Source organism: Pundamilia nyererei, unplaced genomic scaffold, assembly GCF_000239375.1.
Source record: "Pundamilia nyererei isolate P.nyererei 1_Seehausen unplaced genomic scaffold, PunNye1.0 scaffold00018, whole genome shotgun sequence".
In the NCBI taxonomy this organism is placed as follows: Eukaryota; Metazoa; Chordata; class Actinopteri; order Cichliformes; family Cichlidae; genus Pundamilia; species Pundamilia nyererei.
The window spans coordinates 2196516-2220550 of NW_005187419.1; the positions used below are offsets into that span (position 1 = coordinate 2196516).

At 38.2% G+C, this 24035-nt stretch overlaps 1 protein-coding gene across 6 annotated transcripts in view; it reads left to right on the forward strand.

Moving 5' to 3' along the window:
• dhx58 (DEXH (Asp-Glu-X-His) box polypeptide 58) overlaps positions 1-11830 on the forward strand; it is a 13728-nt gene extending 1898 nt beyond the window's left edge. Inside the window, exons 1-13 of one of the 6 annotated variants that reach the window (XM_013909079.1) lie at positions 5234-5340; positions 6535-6693; positions 6808-7037; positions 7150-7354; positions 7430-7620; positions 7709-7822; positions 8826-8958; positions 9085-9270; positions 9361-9611; positions 9722-10033; positions 10118-10305; positions 10393-10486; positions 10572-11830. In XM_013909079.1, coding sequence (XP_013764533.1) covers positions 6861-7037; positions 7150-7354; positions 7430-7620; positions 7709-7822; positions 8826-8958; positions 9085-9270; positions 9361-9611; positions 9722-10033; positions 10118-10305; positions 10393-10486; positions 10572-10754 — 2034 coding nt within the window. In that variant the 5' untranslated portion in view covers positions 5234-5340; positions 6535-6693; positions 6808-6860 and the 3' untranslated portion in view covers positions 10755-11830. The other 5 variants (XM_005726089.1, XM_013909081.1, XM_013909080.1 and 2 more) reach the window with 5 other exon arrangements.
• The last annotated feature ends 12205 nt before the right edge of the window (positions 11831-24035 follow it).

A 24035-nucleotide genomic window follows, 5' to 3' on the forward strand; every position in this document is an offset into this window, starting at 1 on the left:
TTAAGGTAATCAGTATTTAAATAAAATAATACTGCTGCTTGTATCTGTCCTCTTTGACCAGGAGTACGAGACAACAACAGGCTGCTTGCACAATGTGCGTTACACCTTCGGCAGTACAATGATGCCCTCCTCATCAATGACACCTTGAGGATGATCGATGCTTATCGTTCCCTAGAGGAGTATTACTCCACAAAGAGCACCAAGGCCATTGATGGGACAGACTTCTTCTTGTTGGGACTTTTTGAAGGTGAAAATCCTAACATTTTCATCACTTGCTGTTATGTGTTAATACCATAACTTTATTTTGTAGCTCATAATGCAACTTTTGATGATTTCAGCCAATATAAATATTACTATTTTGTGGCACACAGAGAATCAGGTGGAGCTAAGGAACCTTGCTATGGATTCTCGCTTTGAGAACCCAAAGATGGATGAACTTCAACGCACTCTGTTACAACAGTTTGGGTCAGGTGTCCCATCAAGAGGAATTCTCTTCAGTAAAACTCGCAAAAGCACCCACTGCCTGAAAGACTGGGTCCTCAAAAACAGGGCATTGAAAGATGCTGGCATCAAGGCAGACATCCTCACTGGTGCTGGTAATGGCATCACCTACATGACACAGGTATGATGATATACAGTCTTCACCGATAAGCTTTGAGTCAGTCACATTCAGTAACATCTCTATGGACATTTCTGGATGTTTCCATGCTTTTATTTGCATATTTCTTATAGAATGAACAGGCAGAAACAATCAGGAGTTTCCGTATGGGTTCTCTGAACCTCCTGATCTCCACCAGTGTGGCCGAAGAAGGTCTTGATATACCTGAATGCAACCTGGTGGTGCGCTACGGACTCCTTACTAATGAGATCGCCCAGCAGCAGGCCAGTGGACGTGCACGAGCAAAAAACAGTCAGTATGCAGTCGTAGCCCAAGCAGGCGGGCGTGAACATCGCAGAGAGCGCATCAATGAATATCTGGAGGAGCTGACTGGTAAAGCCATTGACCGTGTGCAACGTATGAGTCACCACGAGTTTTACTTAAAGGTGATGTTTAAGGACACTACCGAGCCATAACTTACTGCTCTCGCTCTCACTGCCTAGTGTTACTAATATTATCGTCCATTCCTCTGTGATTCCAGTTAAGTGAGCTTCAACGAAAGGCAATTATTTCTAGTAAAATTGAAGAAAGCTGCAAAACGGAGAAGAGGAGGAGTAATACTGCTTCCAGTATCCAGTTCTTGTGTCGAAACTGTTTTACCCCTGTGGCTTCTGGCAGTGACATTCAACTTGTTGACAATACGCAATATGTCAACGTCAGCCCTGACTTTAAGTGAGTTAAAGATGTTCTGATCTAAGAGTTAAAGCAGAAGTATGTTGAGACCAAATAAAAATATCGTTGCTTCTTGTTTGTCCTCAGGAATCACTACAAAGTTGCAGAGCGGGTGATTCTAGAAAGGAGCTTTGAGGACTGGGAGCCTGGGTGTAGAATCAGATGCAAAAAATGCAACAAGGTACAGTGAACTCACTGTTTAATACTGTATCTAAATAGATCCGCAGTTCATGCTCATGTTGGAATCTGACTGTTATTCTTATACAAATTCACAGGAATGGGGATTCGAGATAAAATACAAAAAGCATGTCTTAATGCCAAATCTAGCCATTAAGAACTTTGCCCTGGAAACCCCCAAAGGCAGGATAACAGTAAAGAAATGGAAAGATGTACCTTTCACTGTTGAGGACTTCGACTATGAAGAGTACTGCCAGGAAAACTTCCCTGACCTCTTTGATTGAGCCACGAACCAGAAAGCTCTGTGTGGTTTTCTTCTGCACTTTACTTGATTTTGAGACTCCAGTTTCTTTTAGAAAACCATACTGTTGTATGGTTGGATGTTTGCATGAACACAGACTTGAAAAATTCACTCCACATATGCTCGGTCATTGTTCCGTGGTGCCTAAGGCAGCTAAAAACCTTAGTGCATCAGTCATGTTTATAATTAGCAATTAGTGAATGCTTCGTTTATGCCCAGTGCCTGAGTTCATTTGCGTTCTTCTATAACATGACCCTTAAACATCATGAATATGTGACATGCCATCAAGAGGAGATTAATTAACATGAACTGTTTTAGCTATTTTAAAACGTGTTCAGATGTAATGCTGCTGATGTGTGTATGAAGTCTGACACTGTGGACAATTTCTGTAACTAAATCAGATGTTTTATGAGAGCCTAATCTTAAGAATTATCATTGTTCACTAACAGATGAAATCATCCTTTTTATTTTTTCTATATTGTAGCATATAAATTTTTAAACTAAATCTAAATTTGATTAATTTAAACAAATGCTCCTTTTGAAATGATTGATTTTTCATAAGTTTGCCTTTATTAATCAGTAGGTGTCAGTCTTGGATAGCACAAGAAATGTTTTCATAAAGCCAGGATTAAAGCTTTCCACGAGGATTTTCACATTGAAAGATGTGGATGTAATGGAAATGTCTGAATCTGCAGATAATGTGGAAATATACTGAGAATGAATGACTTACAGGTCACAGTCAAACATGACAGACTCATGAGCAAGGCATTTAATCCCCAACTGTTTCTATAAATTATGGTATTATCCACGTCAGGAGCACGGTTGTGCAGCCTTCTGATGTGTCTAGGCAACCACTGTAAAAGAGATGTGCATTCAGTTGACTGAATAGACACACATTATTTGCTGAGATGAGGATATAAAAATATATATTTCTGTTTATATGTCTGTATAAAACTGTTACATAAATAAAAAAAATAAAAAAAAGGATATGTGAAAATGCTGACTTCAGAGACTTTAATGAAATGTTTTAACACCTGGGGATGCACCCTCAGTATTACTGGATCAATACATAGTTATGTATTTTAACTGTTGTGGTTTAACACCATATAACTGATATACATTAGCGATATGATTGTTTCAAATTGCAATTTGTCACACTGGAGTAAGGCATACATGTTTTACAATTATAAAGTCTGTTTAAAGCAGACTTATTCCCAAGGATAAGTCAAAAAATATATATTTTGCTGTGATCTGACCACGGATGAGGCATTTAACCTTCAATAAGCAGTGGGATAGTATCAGGTCTGAACACTGAATCTTTATTAGATCTATTTTAGAGCTTAAGTTTAGATGTAATTTATTACTGAGTCGTAAAACAAATCTATAAACTCATTAATTCAAATTATTACTGATTGTCTGCAGCTCTCTTGACTTATTTGCAACACCAGTGCTGGCTTTAGCTGTAAATATTCTTTATACATCTTTATTTGACTGACTCCTAATGTCTCTGAACTAGGCATCTGTCAAATCTGTCATTTTTGTGCAGAAGAAGTGTAAAATGATCCATCAAATGCTTTATTTCCTCTGAGTGCACACAGAGCCCTAAGCAGAAAGCCTGGCTATGTCAAACTTCTCTAGCTGAAGATGATGACAAGTTATTATTTAATGCAACCCATAATTTAGGTTTGTCTTGTTGGCCAATCCTGAAGAAAAGAGTTTGAGAGCAAAGAGCTGGACCAAGTCAGTGGAGAGACCAATAAGAAGCATTTCTTTGTGTTACTGGTGCAGACGTCAGAGCCTTTCATCTGCACAGCACAGCTCTTATACAATGCTCTGACTAACAAGGAGGTATTAAGACATGTTGTGCTCTCAGGTCAGTGAACGTCAACATTTCTAACATTTTGGGAACTGGGCGCCTGGATGTAGAATCAGATATAGTAATTTAAACAGGGCACAGACTTTAATACTGTGTTTAATAATACTATAATAATAATACTATAATTTAATAATACTTTAAACACTAGTGTCAAATTGGGCTGCACGATTTGTCGACATAATCGATGACGTCGACTATAAAAATTTGTAGACGCATAATTATACTGTCTACTTTTCATACTAATACTAATAAATATGTTTTTGTAATACAAGGTATACTACACTGCAGTACACTACAGGAAGACTGCGATCAAGTGAGCCCTGGCGCCAGCTGCACCTATACAATCCTGTTGCACTTTTCATACACATATTACGGTACGGGTGCCGACTGGGTTAGAAACAGTCTTGCATTTTTCACTATTTTACTTCTTAATCCACTTCGAGATTTGAAATATTAGCTATATATATATGTATTTATATGACATACATTAATATATAATTATTACACTACACGTTAAAAAGAATAAAAAGAATTACAAATTCGGTAAGAGTTGACAATACATTTGTCTTCTCACTATACTGTATATTTTTGTTCAACCTGACCTTATCCCCAACTAAACTGCTATGCTGTATTTTTGATATTGGGTATTTTTTTAAATTTTATAACAAGAAAATTGTTAAAGGTGACGTGAATATTTCACTGGATTCTATGGTGTGTTCACACCGCAAAAAAGTTTGGGCAACCTTGTTAATAGCCATTATTTTCCTGTATAAATCGTTGGTTGTTACAATAAAAAATGTCAGTTAAATATATCATATAGGAGACACACAGCGATATTTGAGAAGTGAAAAGAAGTTTACTGGATTTACAAAAAGTGTGCAATAATTGTTTAAAGAAAATTTAAGCAGGTACATAAATTTGGGCACCACAAAAAAAGAAATGAAATAAATATTTAGTGTATATTAATGTGTGTGTCTCCTATATGATGTATGGGGGGCCTTTTTCTGGACGTGCTTCCCATCCAGAGCTCCACAGCAGAGAGGGAAGTTCCAGCACTCCTGGAATCCTTGTGTGATGGACCGCCAGTCTCCAGGTGAAGGCACAGACATTGTATTGATCGTGCCACATACCGAAGAGTTATTGTACACTTTTACAGACATAACAATAGGAATGATTTCCTGACGTGTACTTCATGGCTGAAAGGTTGAATCAGTTAGAGGGAGAAGAAGCTATGCTGCTTTACAAAGGTGGAATGAAGCAGGTGTGATGGGGTGTCTATAATGGAGAGCCATTTGTTCAGTGACCTCTGACCTTCGCCCACCAGTGCTGCTTCTAACCTTGCAGATGAATTTGCTCTTCCTTTTGGCATCTCTGTCACTGATGATGCCCATACTTGTACACAGCATCAGCTGCTGGTCCTGCAGTCTAAAATGAGAACGGACTCGCGTACTTGAGAATTGAGAAAAGGAAAAATGCAAGTATCCAGAAGTGCTTCTAAGCCAGTCGGCACCCGTACCGTAATATACGGAAGAAAAGTGCAATACGATTGTAGGTGCGGCTGGCGGTGCGGCTAGCTTGACCTGACTTCGTGTGTGAGGGCTCACTTGACCGCAGTCACAGGAAGCACCCTGGAGCTGTGACGTCAACTCTGAATGGGTCAGTTTGAGAGAGCTAGTGCGTTGCGTTGACCGTGTTTATGTTAACGTTTGTACAGTAATTCCATGTTAATGCTTGTACAGTAATGTTTATGTTCATGTTTATGTTAGCTTACCGGTCGGAAACTTCTCAGGATATGCTAGCTAATCACCTGAGCAGGTGAGATACCCTAGAACAGGTTTGCCTACAGGAAGCGAAGATAAGAGTTATTGAAATACTCGTTGACTAATCAAAGAAAAATTGGCAGATTAGTCGACTACCAAAATAGTCTTCTGTTGCAGCCCTAGTGCAAATAGATCCATAGTTAGGGATTGTGTTGTTCTTATGTAAATACACAGGAATAGGATAACGTACAAGAAGACTGTCTTACAGCCCTATCCACAGTGACTATGTATTTTTCTTTGGAGATTCAGGGTGGAAGGAAAACACTGAAAGAGAAATAAATATTTGTTAACAGCATGACGTTCTCACAATTGAGACCCCTGTAAGGGAGGAAAGGGGTTTTTCTTTTGCAATCTACTGGAGTTTGTGAGCCTATTTTCATTAAGAAAATGCAAGTTAATCATTTTGCAGCTGGACGTTTGAATTGAACCCAGACCACGGCCATTGTATCATCCCCTTTGCATGTTGTTGTAAGGAGTTCTTCACTTTCCTCTCAAGTCCAGCACAGAAGCAAATGATAAAACCATCTCCTGCTCTAACATGAACCTTAACCATCGTGTACACTTTATGTAATCAAAAAGATGAACTTCCATGAACCATTGTAGTCATTTTAAAGTGCACTTAGATGTAATACTACAAATTAGTTTACAAAAATATGATATTGTGCATACATTGATTATCTCAAATTTAGATGTTTCATTTGAGCTCAGTCTTTAGAAAATGTCATTGTCAACTAACAGCTGAAATTAGTTTTTTATGGTTTAGATCTATAAACATTTAGACTACATTGTAAAGCTGAAGAATTTGACTGTAACACAATGAAAGGAAACTGAAACCAAATACTGCTGAAGCTCTTTTGCCAGAGGGTAGAGATCAAGTTACGTGAGCTGACATTAAAACAGACAAGGGGATTTTTTTTTTTTTTTTTGCAACACTAACAAGCTGTTTGTTACATGAGGAAAGCAAAACTAAAAACAATAGGCAGAGCGAGTTAAGAGTAGGTATTTTAGTAATCACCTTCTGTTCATCCAGAGACTCCCTCATGAGGGCCAACTTTCTGAGTTCAGATAAGTTTCATTTTCCAGTTTCCACGTGACATGGGCAGTCCAAACAAAATTGAAAACATCACCAGCTTGCAACTGTCTTGTGACGGCTGAAAAAGAGACAAAACTACACAGAGCTTCGTCACTGGTGAGTTCAGAAGGCTGACTTTCTTTCTGTTTGTTTTGTCACTAGCTTTGCTCCAGCAGACTTTTAAGGCTAAGAGTTTGAAGTCACAACTGGGTGTCCATTTCTCTTCTACAGTATCTGTATTCTATGCCACGCAAAAATATTACTGAACAAAAGGGCACTGCGAAATGGCAGATTGTAGACTGCATAACTACCAGCAGGAAGTGGTTGAAAGGGCTCTTAAAGGAGAGAACATCATAATATGGTTACCGACGGGAGGTGGAAAGACCCGCGCTGCAGTGTATGTGGCCAAAAAACACCTGGAGACCAAACCAAATGCTAAAGTGATGGTCCTCGTAAACAAGGTACCTAAAGTAGAAAGAGGGGATTTAATTTTTAAGACAATAAAAACTATTATACATCTGCTGTGACTAAAGGTGACTAAATATAATGTTTTTGATGTGCTCTATAATTCAGGTTCATCTTGTTGACCAACACTACAACAAAGAGTTTGAGCCTCACCTGGGTGGTACCTTCATTATTAAGAAAGTCAGTGGAGAGAATAAGGAAAAGGACTTTTTTGGGTTAGTGGTGAAGCAGTCACAAGTAGTCATCTGCACAGCACAGATCTTGTACAACGCTCTGATTAACAAAGAGGAAGCAAGACATGTCGAGCTCTCAGGTGAGTCAAAGTGAGCTTAAACATGTCTGATTATGCTTTTATGCTGAAATGAACTGACTTGAGGATTTTCTACAGATATTACTCTGCTGATAATTGATGAGTGCCACCATACTCAGAAGGAGGAAGCCTACAACAAAGTAATGAGACTCTATGTGGAGAAAAAGTTGAAGGGAGAAAAACCACTGCCACAGATCTTGGGCCTCACAGCATCCCCAGGAACAGGAGGCGCAAAGACCCTGGAAAAGGCTGTGGAGCATGTACTGGAGGTCAGGGATTCATTTTTTATTTGAGCTTTTTATATAATTTATCTCTATTTAATTAGCTGGCTTTGCTTGAAAATGCTCCTCCTTTCAGATTTGTGCCAACTTGGACTCAGTCATAGTTTCAGCTAAAGAATATGCATCTGAACTGAAGGAAGTGGTGCCCAAACCCAGAAAAAGCTTCAAAATTGTAAAAGAAAGACTTAAAGTAAGCATATTTTTATACCTGTTTTTATTTCAATAAGACCATTTATTTGAAATACGAAAATTACAATTTTCTTGTATTTATAAAAACAACACATTGTTGTTGTTGTTGTTGTTGTTGTTGTTGTTGTTGTTGTTGTTGTTGTTGTTGTAGTGACAGTAGCACTAGAAGCTGTTTTTCATTTGCTGTAATAAAAAAGAAATTGCCAGATATGGGATAAATATTTCGTATCCTTCTATAAAGTTTATGTTTTTCCCTTATTATCTTTGTTTCTATTCCCATTCCTAACATCACTTCTTGGCATGAAACACAAACAGAGCACTTGTTAACCTTGTTGATCTTATATGAAAATTGCAAGATAACTCTAAATTTGAATGTTTTTGTATGTATTCTTTACTTGCTCATTTAGAAAAAAACGATGGTAAAGTTTTCTAGTGCACATCTAAAGAAAAAAAAAAGAAATAATCTATCAGATCTTCCAGCGTTTTAATGACAGAGCTTTACCACTTTCCCTTTCTTTGTGAAATAATTCACTGTGCTGCTTGTAAACCTGTTTGTGTTTTTGACTGCTCACATGTTGCCAACAACATGCCTTTCCCATGAAAATGCTTTTACATTGGGAAACTCAGGTTTGACTTAATGGCCTGTTTAACACATTTGCTTTACCACTGACGTTAGTTAGTGAAACCAGTTAAGCTATCATGGGTATGCTGAACTTGCATTGTAGCAGAGACCCTTAGCTATCACACACATATTAAGTTTAGATATCTTAAACAAATCATGGAAAAATACTAAACTAAGAAGCAAATGCACATTTTAATATATAATAAAAAATAACCCTGTAGTATCAGACTGTAAACATTTTTTTATATTTAATATAATATTATGTTATTGGCTGAAGCAGTTGCTGTCCCAGAGGTATCATACAAATGCTGGCCTCAGGACAACAACCACTTGTTGAAAAACAGTATCTGCTAGTAAACACAAACACGTGTTTTTCTTTGAGGATCCGTTTCGTGATCATCTGATATCGATGATGAACAGCATCCACAGTCACATGAACCTTCCCCCAGACTTCAGACTTAAAGAGTGCGGAACGCAAGAATATGAGGCAGATGTGGTGAATCTAGAGCAACGAGGTACAGACTTAGTTTTTAACCTTGTAACGTGATTTTGTTTTGAGCATATTTTTTCATAGAATTAATTAGAGTAAGTAAATCTTTAGATGAAACAATGCTTCTGCTTACATCTGTTTCTTTGACCAGGCGTACAGGAGAAAAACAGGCTGCTTGCACAATGTGCGTTACACCTAAGGCAATATAATGATGCCCTCCTCATCAATGACACCTTACGGATGATTGATGCTTATCGCTCCTTAGAGGAGTATTACTCCAAAAAGAGAAACAATCCCATTGATGGAACAGACACCTTCCTGTTGGAACTTTTTGAAGGTGAGAGTCCTCATATTTTCATTATAATCCACATTTTCATGGTTTCAGCAAATATAACCATCACTTGCGTCACTATTTTGTGGCACATAGAGAATCAGGTGGAGCTAAAGAACCTTGCTATGGATTCTCGCTTTGATAACCCAAAGATGGATGAACTTCAGAGCACTCTGTTACAACAGTTTGGGTCAGGTGACCCATCAAGGGCAATCATCTTCAGTAAAACTCGTAAAAGCACCCAATGCCTGAAAGACTGGGTCCTCAAAAACAGGGCATTGCAGGAAGCTGGCATCAAGGCAGACATCCTCATCGGCGCTGGTAATGGTAACACCTACATGACACAGGTATGATGATATACAGTCTTCGCCTATAAGCTTTGAGTCAGTCACATTCAGTAACATCTCTATGGACATTTCTGCATGTTTCCATGCTTTTATTTGCATATTTCTTACAGAATGAACAGGCAGAAACAATCAGGAATTTCCGTATGGGTTCTCTGAACCTCCTGATCTCCACCAGTGTGGCTGAAGAAGGTCTTGATATACCTGAATGCAACCTGGTGGTGCGCTACGGACTCCTTACTAATGAGATCGCCCAGCAGCAGGCAAGTGGACGTGCACGAGCAGAAAACAGTCAGTATGCAGTCGTAGCCCAAGCAGGCGGGCGTGAAGATTGCCGAGAGCGCATGAATGAATATCTGGAGGAGCTGACTGGTAAAGCCATTGACCGTGTGCAAACTATGACCCCTCAAGACTTTTGCACAAAGGTGAGCGTATATACTCTACCAGTCCTTAATACATTTCACAGCCCCGTGGTATTAACATCACCTTCCATTCTTCCTTGTCTCCAGATTATTCAGCTTCAAGAGATGGTAGTCACTTGCACCAAAATTGAACAGAGGCGCCAAGCAGAGAAGAGGAGTCGTAACACTGCTTCCAGTATCCAGCTCTTGTGTCGAAGCTGTTTTGCCCCTGTGGCTTCTGGCAGTGACATCAAGCTAGTTGAGAACATGTACGTCAACGTCAACCCTGACTTTAAGTGAGTTAAATATGTTCTGATCTAAGAGTTAACGCAAAAGCATGTTGGGGACAAAGTAAAATATCTTTTCTTTTGGTTTGTCCTCAGGAAACACTATACATTTGGAGACCAACTGACTCTAGAAAGAAGCTTTGAGGACTGGGAGCCTGGGTGTACAATCAGCTGTAAAATATGCAGCAAGGTACCCTCTTCAAATAAAAACAAAACATAATGTTACGTTCATGCTCGTGTTGGATTCTGAGTGTTGTTCTTGTGTAAATTTACAGAAATGGGGAAATGAAATAAAGTACAAGAAGTGTGCCATACTGCCAAATCTAGCCATTAAGAACTTTGTTCTGGAGAGCCCTGGTCAAGAGCGGCTCCCAGTGAAGAAGTGGAAGGATGTACCTTTCACTGTTGAGGAGTTCAACTTTAAAGAGTACTGCCAGGAAAATTTCTTGCTCGATTAAGACATCAATAAGAGAGCTCTGTGTGGGTTTTCCTATTCTCGAGTTTCTTCTAACAGATTTGCTCCACAGATGTTAAGTCTTTGTTCTGCGAGCCCTGCATGCCAAAACCTTTAATGCACCAATCATGCTTGTAATTATTTGCATTTGTTTTATACATAGAGTATTTCCTCATTTACATCTCAAGTCAAGTACAGAAGCAAAGAACATGAACCATCATGAGCATTTGACATGTCACTAAGAAAAGAATTTTTAGCTATTTTACAATTAGTTTGGATGTAATATTACCAATGTGTGTTTGAATTATGTAAGTGGGAGTACAGTGATCATCTGACATTTATATAAATACTTATCTTAATGTTAAGAAATTGTCTACTAAGTCTAAATCCCTTTTTGTGTGTTTAATATGAATTAATGTTACATTAATTAATATCAAATAAAATCAGACATGTCTTTTGAAATGATTAATTTTGACTTTATTAGCCAGTAGGTGTCACTGTTGGATAGCCAATGTTCACAATCTGCAAAACGCTACAGTTCTCATCTGCCCTCATTACTGCTAACAAATGGTGTGACTAAAGCCAGGATTGAAGCTTTCCATGTGGATTTTCACACTAAAAAATTGGTCCTCTATGGCCCGGGGCTCTGATGTAATAGAAGTGAGTCTGAATACATAGATAAAGTAAAGATAAGGCTGAGAAAGAATGAATGTGTGACTCTACTCACAGTCAAACTTGTCAAAACCCTTGAGCAAGGCATTCATTCCCCAAATGTTTCAGTGAAGTTTCTCATTAGCAACTACATTGAGATGGTATAGTCTCCTGATGTATGTGTGGAGCATAGCAAAGAAAATATTGTGCACTCTTTTCATTCAACTGATGTACAAGAAAAAGCATTATATGAAAAGGTGGTACCTAAAAACACCGTCCTCAAAGACCGTCTGTTTACATATTTAAACTATAACCTGAATGCTGCCATGAAATGTTTTGACTGTTTCAGATCACCATGCTTCTTCTGCATCGCTAGATCAATATGTCCTTATGCATTTCAGCTTGGATCATTTAACATCAAATAAACAGGGGAAGTGATTTATTATACTTGCAAATTTTCATTTAAACATACAGAATTCAAAAAGTACATTTAGTTGCATAATGTCTTTACCAGTTTTTCAGAACCCTCGCATTTTGGCAGCGCTCAGAATGCAGACCTAGACAGCTAGACTCGGAGTTTCGTTAAGGTCCTGTGTTTACATACACAAATCAAACTCCACATACATAAGCAGCACTTTGTGTTTTATATAGAACAGTTTGCAAAACAAACCCATAAACTGAAACTAAAGAGACTGGTGGGGAAACTATAAATTTAAAAGCTGGAAAACATATTGGAAAGATTCATGTCCGATGTGACCCATAAATTATCTTTGTGTGTCTCTCCACAAGATTAGGTCAACCTCATGGTGTCACACGCGGCATAATCCTTTCAAATCTGGCAGCGAGCTGGAGTCTGTAGTGCTGCCATGGACATAATCACACTAAAAACAGGCTCTGTTCCGTCTCATTCCCGACTCCGATTCAGGCGGGCACAGAGGAGACGTACAGTCAGTATATGATTTACTCTGATCAGGCTCTGGCTCTATAATCAGCACTGATTACTTCCTTTTACTTCCCAGCTCAACACCCCATGCATCTTAATTGCAATTAGGTGTCTTCTGAAATTAAAGCAAGTTGGAGTAGTTGAGCAATGAATGATTACATAGGTGTACATACACAGAGATTAAATACACAAATGCAGTGTAGATTTGTTTGTACGATATAGGGAATCCTTTAAGACACACAATAGAATCATTAGTTTTTATGGCATGCACATCTGTAAGTACAAGCAAGACAGAACGTATCCTCGTGTTTTGAAAGCGGCACTGGGGACATTCTGTCTTTTGAGACATTGGAGACATGGAAACTCACAGTCTGCGTTGGAGCTGAACTGTAATGTGAATTTTAATTAGACAAGTTCACCAACAGAACATGCTTGTTTTCACATCAGCGTGGGTTTAGCCTTTTTTGAACAAGATTTAATTTTTCAACAATATTAAGAGTTGCAGTGGTTTTGTCATGCATAATAATAATAATGATGGGCATTTATTATTTACATTTTGTGTGCACACTTCCCCCCCTAGATCTATGTTTAATTATCCATGTAACTGTGTGAGCCAACGTTGTCCCCTTGTTTTGTTTTGTTTTCAAAATTCAAATAATGATTAATCTAGGAAAAAATGGTGGTACTAATAGATGAAAATTAAAAGATGGGGGCTCAGTGTTCACCCTCTTGGTGAGAAAGAAGAGATTTGTCTTACAGGCAGCCAGGTAATATGAATCTTGAGTGCCTCCTTCAATTTGACTGAGGATCAATTTGACCTAATTAGCAACTTGTAATGGTAGCTAGGTGACCTGGCCACCTCCGCTTATTAGCCAAGAAACTAACACAGCTGGCTGGATTCTTTTTAAGCTACGAAGGACAGTCAACCATACTGATGCTTCTGCAAACTGTGGTGCACTGCTCTGTTCCTTTCTTCTGATTCAGCTGCATGTTGTAAGTGTTTTTTAATTTAGCCTAATTACAAATTGGCATCTCTTTTTTTTCAACCACAAAATGAGCTTTTTTCATTTAATGCTTATCAGCCTGTTGGTATTACTTGCATTTCATTATGACATACTGACCTTGTTCTTTCCAGGCGCTGGCTTCTTAAGGTTACTCTGAGTGCGGATGAATAGCCTCTCAGGGGAGGACAAACTTGTAGATGCTCAGTAGCAATTGAGTACACATGTCTCATCTGGTTAAAGTTCAGCTTAATTTCTCAATTACTTTATTTTTCTGTGCAATAGCGAAATGTATTTTGAGGAGAATTATTATTATTATTATAAATTCTGCTATTCAGCAGTTGATTTTTAAGCCTCTGCTTCAATATGAATGGAATCTTTAAAGTGCATCAGTTGCTTGATGGGTCGGTTTTCTGCCTGCACATTAAATTCACAGCTTTTAGACTAGTGCCAAACTGGTCTAAACAACCAATACATTCATGATGTCAACGGTTCAACACAATAGTGTTTTTTTCCTGTGTAGCTGTCAGACATACTCACTCCAGGACTCTCACACAGGACACAGACAGGCACAAATATCTCCTAGGGTAAAGTGAAGCTGTCACCGACATGGGCTTTTCCTCTGGGGCCAGCCTACTTGTCAGGCAGCCACTCTTGCCACCTGAGAGGTTGCTGTGTTGCTTGTCGACCTTCTTGTAGAGGTGATAGGACTTCACTGTCCCTATTCTCATGGCAACATAACGGCTCGGGTTACCTTTACTGACAAGCTCGGCCTTGAGATTTTCAGTGTCTGTCTGTATTTTGTCTTATTTGTAGTTCAGGTCAGTGCATTGCAGTCCACTCTGCTGGATTCTTTTGATTTGGAGGGAGTGTGGGTGTTAAATTTTATGCACAACTACAATTTCGACGCATTCAATTTGTTTAACACCCAGATGCTTCTGTTTTTGTGGACATGAAAGCAATTATACTGTGCACAGAGTACATCTTTGTTGTTGCATTTCTTCTTTGATTGAGGATGTAGCTCTCTGAAGTGGACTAGTGTCCGTGCCAGAGCCACGACTTAACCAGCCTATTTCATGCTTTATTATGGAGCAGCTTAAAAGAGGTGCTTGTCTTTACTGTCTGCCTCTTTCTGCCTGAGCTTTTGTCTGCTCCTCGCTGTCTTGTTTCTTTCTTCTGCCTTCCTTGTGATAGAACTGCCTGCTTGATTACTAGAATCTCAAAGATGAACTCCCCATAAGCGCTTCATCAGGACCTTTGATGCCCCTAAACTCTGCAGATGGTTCAGCTGTTTTACTGGCAAAAAATAAACTCTTAAAAAGACAAAACAAGCACAGCTGCCTTTTGGTCCATAAAGCAGGATATCAAAGCAGCAGCAAAATTACTCGAGAGTTATGAAATGTTATATAATTACTGATTACACTGTATGTAGACCTAGTTGTGGTCAGATTTTTTATAAACACTCAACTTGGCCGCGAATGTCACGGTAGTTTTGAGCTTTTAGAAGAAAAGAGAATATCTGTTTTGTATTTATAAACTTTAACATATATAATTAAATTAAATGCAATCTTCATCACAAAAACAATATAAAGCTATAAACTATATAAATACTTATAACATACAATCTGAAATTGCACACACCGTTTATGGCACGGAGCACATTCATGTGGATATTGTTATTGCAGCATTTAATGCTTCTACAGCTCCAGCATAAAAACCTTTTAACGAATTCTTTGAACTGTTTTTCCAGAGCGGAATGATTGTACTACACATATCTTTTAATGGGGACCACAAGTTTCCTATTCAATACTTGGTCAACATTATACGTATACTACTTTGTGGATTAGATAAAATTCATATTAAACACAAATTTGTGCACCGAATTCCTTCCCCCCCCCCCACTCATTAGTACTGTAAAACTATTCCTCGCCGGAAGAAGAACAGTTCACAGAAATCACTAAAAGCCCAAATTGCTGTGATATCCACTGAGTGTATGTAGACCTCTGACCACAACTGTATACTTGTAGATTTAGACTCAAATAAATATGTCGTTCTGTCCCTTTTTCTTTTGCCTCTGCTGCAGTTTATGTCTCACTAATCCTTGTTATTAATCCATGTTGAGTCGCTTTGACCCATTCAGACTAGTGAAGATTATTGCGGATTCATATGAAAGCACACTGTGGTTTTTTTTGTTGTTTTTCTCTTTTGTTTTTTTTTTTTTTTTACTCATGTCTATGCTGATGATTGCAGGATGATTGAGTGTGGTCCTGTTTAAATGTGTACAAAAATGTATTTCTTTGGGGGTGATGAAGGATGAAAGGGCTAATTGAATATTTTAATTTGAACGCCTTTAACTATAACAAAATATTGGTTCCATATTAAATGAGTCCAGTGGGAAAATGAATGACTATTAGTTAATTGTTGAAATATTTAAAAGCAAAGAATCCTTCAGAGACTCACTTTTTACATTTTTAATATTGTCTTGGTTGAGCCCTGTGTTTGTGTAATATATGTTTCGATTTCCATTGAGTCAGAGACATGTTTGCCCTCTAAAAAACAATATATTTTTCCACCATTTTTGAATCTTCATTAACTGAATCATTTGATGATTAATCAAATAAATAACAAGGGGATATTCAGTTGTATCATAATAAATTATAATTGCTACCTAGAGCCTTACTTTCTATCATGTTATTAATTCATCTAGTAAAAAACAAGCAGTTTCTCAAATATGACTTTTTTCCCCTCGTCATGTAATCTGGTTTTGTCATTTTTGATTCAACGTCTTGTGCTTTCAGATTGATTGTTCTACAACAAATGGCAATTTGACAATAATTTATGGTATCGTATGGTATTCCAGTGGTTCATTAATTTCTAAGAAAATATTTAGAACATTGATCATCTAAATTGGCTGTTGCAGAAACAACCAATTTGCAGATGTTGTGTCTCAATGTAGTTTCTCAGTATTTCTAAATGTTTGTTTATTTCTTATTATATGAGGCCTAAATATGCACACAGACACATTATGTGCAGATGCGTAGAACTGAAAAAAACATTTATACAAACCAGTCTTTATTATGAAGATGCCTGGGCTCAGATAAGCAGCGAGAAAACAATGACAAAAAAGCAAAACCAACACAAAAAACTGCCTGAAAAGTCTTGCAGAAAACTATGCATGTGACAGAAAGAGGCAGAAAATGTACAATAATATAGAGAGATTCCAATTAAGGTAGAAAAAAAGAGCTAAATGAATAACTGCATAGAGTATAGAAAAGTCAGGGGTTGAATTAGTCAGGAGGAACGGCAGCATATGTCCTCAAGATGAAAAACGAACTGAAAGTGAAGTCATTCATCATCTGTAACCTTGCCAAGACACGGGACAAGCTCTGATGGGAATAATCTGATATGAACCGAATGAGACAACACAACATGCTTACAGGGATGGCTTATAAACACTTTTCAAGTCCCCAAGCAGTGCAATCAAAGCTATGGAAAAAAAACCTTGTTTCTGTGTGCAAGTATAGCCACAGATAAGTACAGGGCTCATGTAGCATAAAAGGATTTCTACAGATTTACTCTGGTGAATTGAGGTATTGATCCCTTTCTTCCATCTGAGACAGTCAAGGGAGAGAGGATACTTCTGCAAATCTTAGACTGGTTTATTTGAATTGTTCTCGTTTTTAGAGTGACTTACTGTAACTGCAGGGTAAGACGCTAGAATTATTGAAGGGGCAGAAGCAGAAGATAAAGTGAGCAATGTAAGGAACTGTTCAGTTTTTAGTACTATAAAACTAAGATGCTGTCCAAAATCACATAGAAGTTATTTTAAAGAAACTTATTGCAAATGTTTAACAGTAAATCTGAGACTTTTATCTTTGCAAACTGCTTTCTATGCAAGAAAAGAAAGGTGGTGGGTTTAGCATTGCTACTTGCATGACGGCAGTATGTAAATAATGGAATCAGTCGCAGACAAAATGTAACAGGCATTTTGAATGAGCATCATTAATGACAGCATCATCATCATCACCACCAATAACAGCGACAACAAGAGCAAAATAATAAATGGAACCATTGATCATGCTCGGAGTGCTGCAGGTCATGGGCTGCAGCTTTGCTTAATAGAAGCACTACATTAACTGATAGCGAGTTTTGACAGATCCAATTAGAATGAGTTCCACACCTCTGCCCTGCCCTCAAAGTAACCCTGACACAAGCAGCTATACGGCAGCGTGGCATCCACGGTGCTACAGCTTGGCCACAGCCTCACTGGTCTCTAATATTCCTTATGGTTAACACAGGGAATTATTTAGGAACGATCCATATGATTAGCAACATCATAAAAGCATTGATTGTTTTGCTTTTTCTTGGATTTGACTATCACAGTAATAACATACTATCCCCAGAGCATGAATGAATGTAGTACCATGCGTTTTCTACTATTGGAAAATAAATTTTCCATGCTGAATGCTTTTCATGCTGCCACCACACCCCAATTTCCCCACATCCCTCAAAATGTCTATTCCTGTCTTTGGTGAAGCCGCTTTTCTTTCTTCTGTCCACAAATGTCCAAATGATAGGTTTTGTGTCTAAGGAGAAGAGGGAGTCATGCTTCACAAGATGGAGCACAGCAAAACATCTGATTCCTGCCAAGGAGTGGAAACAAAGCAGGCTCATTTTTGCAAAGTCTATTCTTTTGTCCTCATCTAAGGCCTGTTTTCTTTGTGTACCCTTCACTCTGCCTTCAGCCGCTGTCCTCCCTCTCATTTATTTCAGTGAAACAACGCACTTGTCAATCTTTTCTCTTTCAATAGCTAATGGTCTAGCTATCCTTCCCTGCCCAACAGTCAAGCCAATTAATTCGATCAAGCTGTTGAAAGTCATTTTCAGTCACGGCGGGAAGGGGGGCACTGCCAGACTGACAGTGCTGACTCAATATACCCATTGTTATGAGAAGAGCAACACTGAGTAAACCGAGGTAAATTTGCCTGAATGGATCCTGAAGTCATTTTATATATGTACTGTTCAATTATGGGGCTTTTTGTGCATTATTTCACTGTTATTTCCAGTCGTACAATACAATAGAATACAATACCATAATGTGTGTACATGCATGTGTACTTTTGCACTCACATCCGGAGTATAACATGTGGTTAGGCTGTGGCATGAATCATGTCTTGTCAGAGGGAATACATATGAGACCATGAAAAACGATACTTTCAGCTTGTATGGCCTTGACATTGATGTAAAGGCATATTGTCTGTTTTCACATATCATATCTCGCTTCTATTCCTTATACTTTTAAAAAAAAAATAGTAATGGATCGTGGCCTCTGGAAATGATTTCCACTCTTCAGCTGTCTAAACAGTTTTTATTTGACTTTCTTAAAAAGAAGCCTCGGAGAAAAACGGAACCTCGGTTGCAAGTGGATTGAAAGATGATGAGTTGTTCAAATGCTATTGAATAGGACTTGTTAGTGAATTTTTTTTCTTTTTTTGCTGATGTGAGCTATAAAACCCGTCATGCAGGCCTTTGATGTAGCCCTCCATTGTCTTGCAGAGCTGCAGGAAATTGAAAACGAAGATCAGGAGAGTGTTAGTGAAGGGGAGAAGAGGAGGAGGACGGGACTGACGTGCAGCCCGTCAGGGTTTTCTGGGACACAGCACACGGAAATGAACTAGCCTTGCATGACCCTACTCTCAAAGTGTGAGGATGTGCGGGGCAGAAAAGCAAGAACATTTGTTTTAGAGAACACGAGAGATCAAATAAGTGATTATATTTATTCAGTAAAACACTCAGGGCACAAATCCAGTTTAATATTTCTGTGACATCCTCTCCATCCCACGCATCCTCTCACTACTGCATCCAAAGCTCTATTTTAATTCAGGGAAAACACTAAACCTTTGAGAACTACTGCACTTGCTCAGCCTTAAAAGAGCATTTGTCCCTTGAGTGTTAAGAGTAAAATTTTAATGGAACCAAGATTTGATTTGCAACTTTTTGCGGCTTGGAGGAGAGAGAGGGGTTTCTTTTCACTGCCTGTCATTTTCTTCACTGTAAGTGCTTTCTCTATGTCTGTCAATGAAAAGTGCTGATAAATTATAATGACAGTATGAAGGCTGTTCAGGTTGGGAAGTACACAGTGATTTTAGGCAAGGTTTAAAAGTCCATTTCTTTTCTTTTGTGAGTTCTGGAAAGTTATATTAGCATGTTCTTTCAACACTGCCGTTGCACGTTTGTGATTATATCAGAATATTTAATCCCATTTTGAGGATTTAATTAGTAAAGTTTGTCAATAGAATTTCTCATGTAAAGTGCTGTTGAAGAGGGGATTCGAATGCATGAACAATGAAAATGTGCAAAAACAAAACAGCAGTTCAAAGTTGAGTGGAAGAAGCATGAGGCAGATATGCAATGGATAAACGCTCGGCTGTCACTTCCGCTCACCAGCCCTCCTCAACTGTCACTGCAACATAAAAAGAGTCACAATCAATCAGGTGTCCCTAGCACACCTGTTCACTCCGCCTCCACGCCGCCCCGGGAGCTCACTGTGCCACGCCTCCTCTGCAGCGGGCCAGAGACCACACCTACACCACAACAGGTAATGCAAATGAGGGGGGGGGAGGCTAAGAAATACAGGAAGTAGTAACAAGACAGGTGATGAAAAACCACAAGAAAGAAACATGAAAAATAAAAATAAAAACACAAAAACTGACACTAAACCTGATGACACAGATGGAAAAACGGTTGTTGTTTCAGATTGTTTAAATATAGAACAAGGGGTAAATGCCTACAGAAGACAATGGAAACACTCTGTTATATCAAAATGACTGGCAATAAAGGAGGACCGTTATTTCCCCCCCTCACTATTCTATTCAGGTATTGGAGAAGGAGGTGCGAAGTGAGATGTGGAACGTGGAACGTGGCAGGTCAGACCTGGGAAAGTGGGTTTGCTCTGGCGGGAAATGGCTATTTACGTAGCTGAAAATGGAGTGGGCCTTTCTGACATTTTCATAGCCCTGCAGGCATGAGTAACCTTCAGTGCAAAACAGAACGATTAGAGAAAAGGGAGGGGGAGATGGAAAGGGAGACGCAGAGTGTGAGGTGGGGCAGAAATCAGGGGAACCGATTGCATGGGAGAGTTAAAAAATGATTGGAAACTGAGTTTGGTAGAACGGTGCAGGCAAGGGAAATAAACATGGACAGAAAGTATTTGGAGGTCATGGAAAAGTGTGAAAGGAGAGCACAAATATTGACAAGTAGAAAATAAAGAGGATGCTGGAGCGTAATACAACACAAGGTCAACAAAATGCATCAGTGTGTTGTATAGACTTTATTCTTGTAGTTGTAACAGCTTTACACCCTGTTGTGCCATTTAAACATCACTGTCAGATAAGTGACTGATGTCATATGGTAGCATTTTAGTTTTTAAAGACATCAAACATAAAAGGACCACATTTACTAAGAAGAGCAAATTAGCTTTGTGCACAAGTGCAGCACAAATGGGTCAGAATCAATCAGATCTAATCTACTAGCAAAAATAATATCCTAGAAATGTAGATTTGATTTCTCTCTGGGCACAGCATGGCAATTCTAATAGCTGGAGAATAAAAGGAGAATTGATGTGTTGTCATATCAAAGCAAACTCTTCTGTCAGAAATCAATGTTGACTGTAAGATACCTCAGAGGTTGAGGAAGCCATTCTCTGGATGAACCTGAAATCTGACCTGCAGAATTTGTAAAAGAACCCAAAATAATGTTTGCCATCAGATCCTGATTGAATGTCACTGACTTTACTAACCGCAGCTATCACAACCATATTAGAGGAAAAAATTGTTTTTTTAGTATTAAATAATTATTTTTCAGTAAATAGCCTCGGTAAATGTGTTTGCAAGATTTATTTAAATGCTCTTCTTTCCATTTATCAATGCCTTGCTTTAATAAATGGCAGCAAATATATTTTTAATGCAAAAAGAAGGTGTTTTAGCCTACTGTTAAGTCTATCCCAAAGTCTTTGTTTCTCTGCTACTGTCTGAGTGTAAGTCTAAATGCAATTATGTGCAATCATGGGTGCAGTCTCCTATGCATATTTCATTGTGACAAACTCAAAAAGAAAAACTCTATCACGCTGACTAGACAAGCAGTTAAGAACATGGATGGATGGAAGAGTAAGTTGTATTAAAAGGTTTCTTTTTCTCTTTATCTAGAGCTGTACTGCCCTTACAGTGCACTTTCCTCAAGCAGCAACATCAGATGATCTGCCAAGGTGCTCGCCTACTACTGAGAGTATCATGGTCAACCGTGTGGTAGAGCTGAAATGGGCAAAGTTTTCTTTGGCCTGTTCATGGCTTAGCTTAAGTGAGATTGTCTGTGGATTACTAGGTGGGTCTAATGTACTTAAACTAAATTTAAAACTGAAATGTTGACCTGATGATTGTATTAGATTCATCTTTGGACCCAAATGTTCAAACTGAATTGCAGGGCATTCTATCCAACATCTTTAATTAGACTTTTAGGTGCTAGTGGAAATGTCACTTGATAATCACTGTGATTTAGATGAATCTAATCTGAACAAAAATCTAACAAGAAATAAAAATCTGGGAAAAAAAACAGGAGTTCTTGCCTATCTGCTAGACTACTGCACAGAAGGCTACCGTTCTGTTTATATCTGCAGTTTCTACTGGGTTGGACGTAGATGACTGTGGGAAAGGGAAAACAAGCCCACACCAATACACAGATATAAAAAAGGGAGTTAAACCATACACCAAATGAAACAAGGCCTCAGAGAAACATTTTTAGAAGGTTCAGGAGAAACTGGGGGAGAAAATAATTTCCATGTGGCTGTGTAGCCAAATGAGGACTGATTATATCAGTAGGTGCTCCTGATAGACCCTGATTATGAGCAACCTCATTTCCTACAAATGACTCCATTGCAGAGAAGCGCAGACTGCTAGAATATATTATTTTTCTTTAATGCACTGTCTTTCTTTCAGAGAATAACAATGTCACCATAATGAGAAATTTGCCAATGACACAAATGCACTCAGCTTATCTATGCATTTTCTTTCTCTATAAATCTGTCACACTGTAATTAAGTGACGGTGCAGGTTCATGAGCTATGACTGTTTCATTACTTTTGAATAGACACAATGTCATAATATGGATGAGAATCCATATCAGGGCAGAATCAATACATCCACTATTACTTGAATCTTTATTAGTTTTATTAGAACACTAGCTGCATATTTATCGTTCAAAATGCCCCAAAGGTTATATAGAAATTAGAAATATTTTAGCATGATGATAAAGTAGTAATTCCTTTGCTTCTTTTTTTAGACAGCACTTTGGTTTATTCAAGGCTCTACCCACTGGTCAAAATAAACACCATTAAGTATTACTTAAACAGAAATAGGTGTTCTAGTTAGACATAATTATAACAAAAAGAATATGAATTTATGGTATATTGTTCCATAGGGAAAGGTAACCTTCTCAATTTTGTCCCCCACAATGTCTCTTAGAAGAAGAGGTGTGAAGATAGTTCCTGTGTGTCATTCAGACAGTTAAGCCTGCTGAGAATAGCTAGGCAATCATCTATGATGCAAGTTCAAGTATTGAAATAAATAAATAAAAACTTGGGTTTCTCTATGGTTGAATCATTTTCTAGCTTTTAATGCAGGGTCATTGCTTACATCCTGACCAGAGATTCTTTGCAGCATTTAAAGTATTATTCTCAGCCGACTTTGCACGAAAAATATATATACATGTGTTGGGTAAATGTTTTGGTATATTGACAGTGGAGCAAACCCTGTGACAGACTGCTCTGTCTAAAAAGCATGAGGATATGCATTCCAACTTATTAATATGTATAGCTCTTGTGCTTGCATCCTCCCAGTGGAATTAAAAATGTGATAGTGCATAATGGTTGAGAGCCAGGAGGTTCTTTTCCTCACTGGGAAAAATGCCATGAAAGTCACAAGCAGCTCTCAGAGGTTAATTGTTGCACTATAAATCACAGAAGACAGTTTGGCTTTGTGTGCTGTCGCTGCATTTGTGGGTTATGACAAAGGACTGCTGCACCAGGTTGAGTTTGTCCTTTAATACCAATATTAGTATACCTTTGATTTGCCACGTGTCAAGGGACTCATTAATGAAAATGTTTGTAGATTTATACTTGAACTTAGTCTTAAGATCTTTCCCAACAATGCTTGAATTCAATTCATAAAAGGTGCTGAAAAAACAAAACCAGTAGGGAAATCCCTTTGAAAAATATCATTTTCACATCAGTCTCACATTGTATAAATAATTATGTTGTTTTCTCTTTTCTAATACTTGGGTACAAACTTCATTTTCAGTTTCACAAAAGATACCCTCAGGTTAATAAAACCCACACACTCAAAAAATGATTTTAAAAAATGTTTGAATCACATGAATCACAAAGAGATCCTGGTGTTTAAATGTTACCAATTCACTAAGTCTGTGTTCTAATTAATCTCAAAAGACTTAATGAAGGACTCTTTGTGTTAGCCCTCTGATGAACTGGCAGCCTGTGTGGGGTGTACCCTTTCTCTCAGCCAGTGTCAGCTGGGAAAGACTTCAACCCTTCACAAAGCCAGTTCACCTTCCAAAACTTTGAACAGTTTAAGAAAACAGCTTGTTACAAATTAATTTTGACATTTCAAGAATCCCTTTGTAT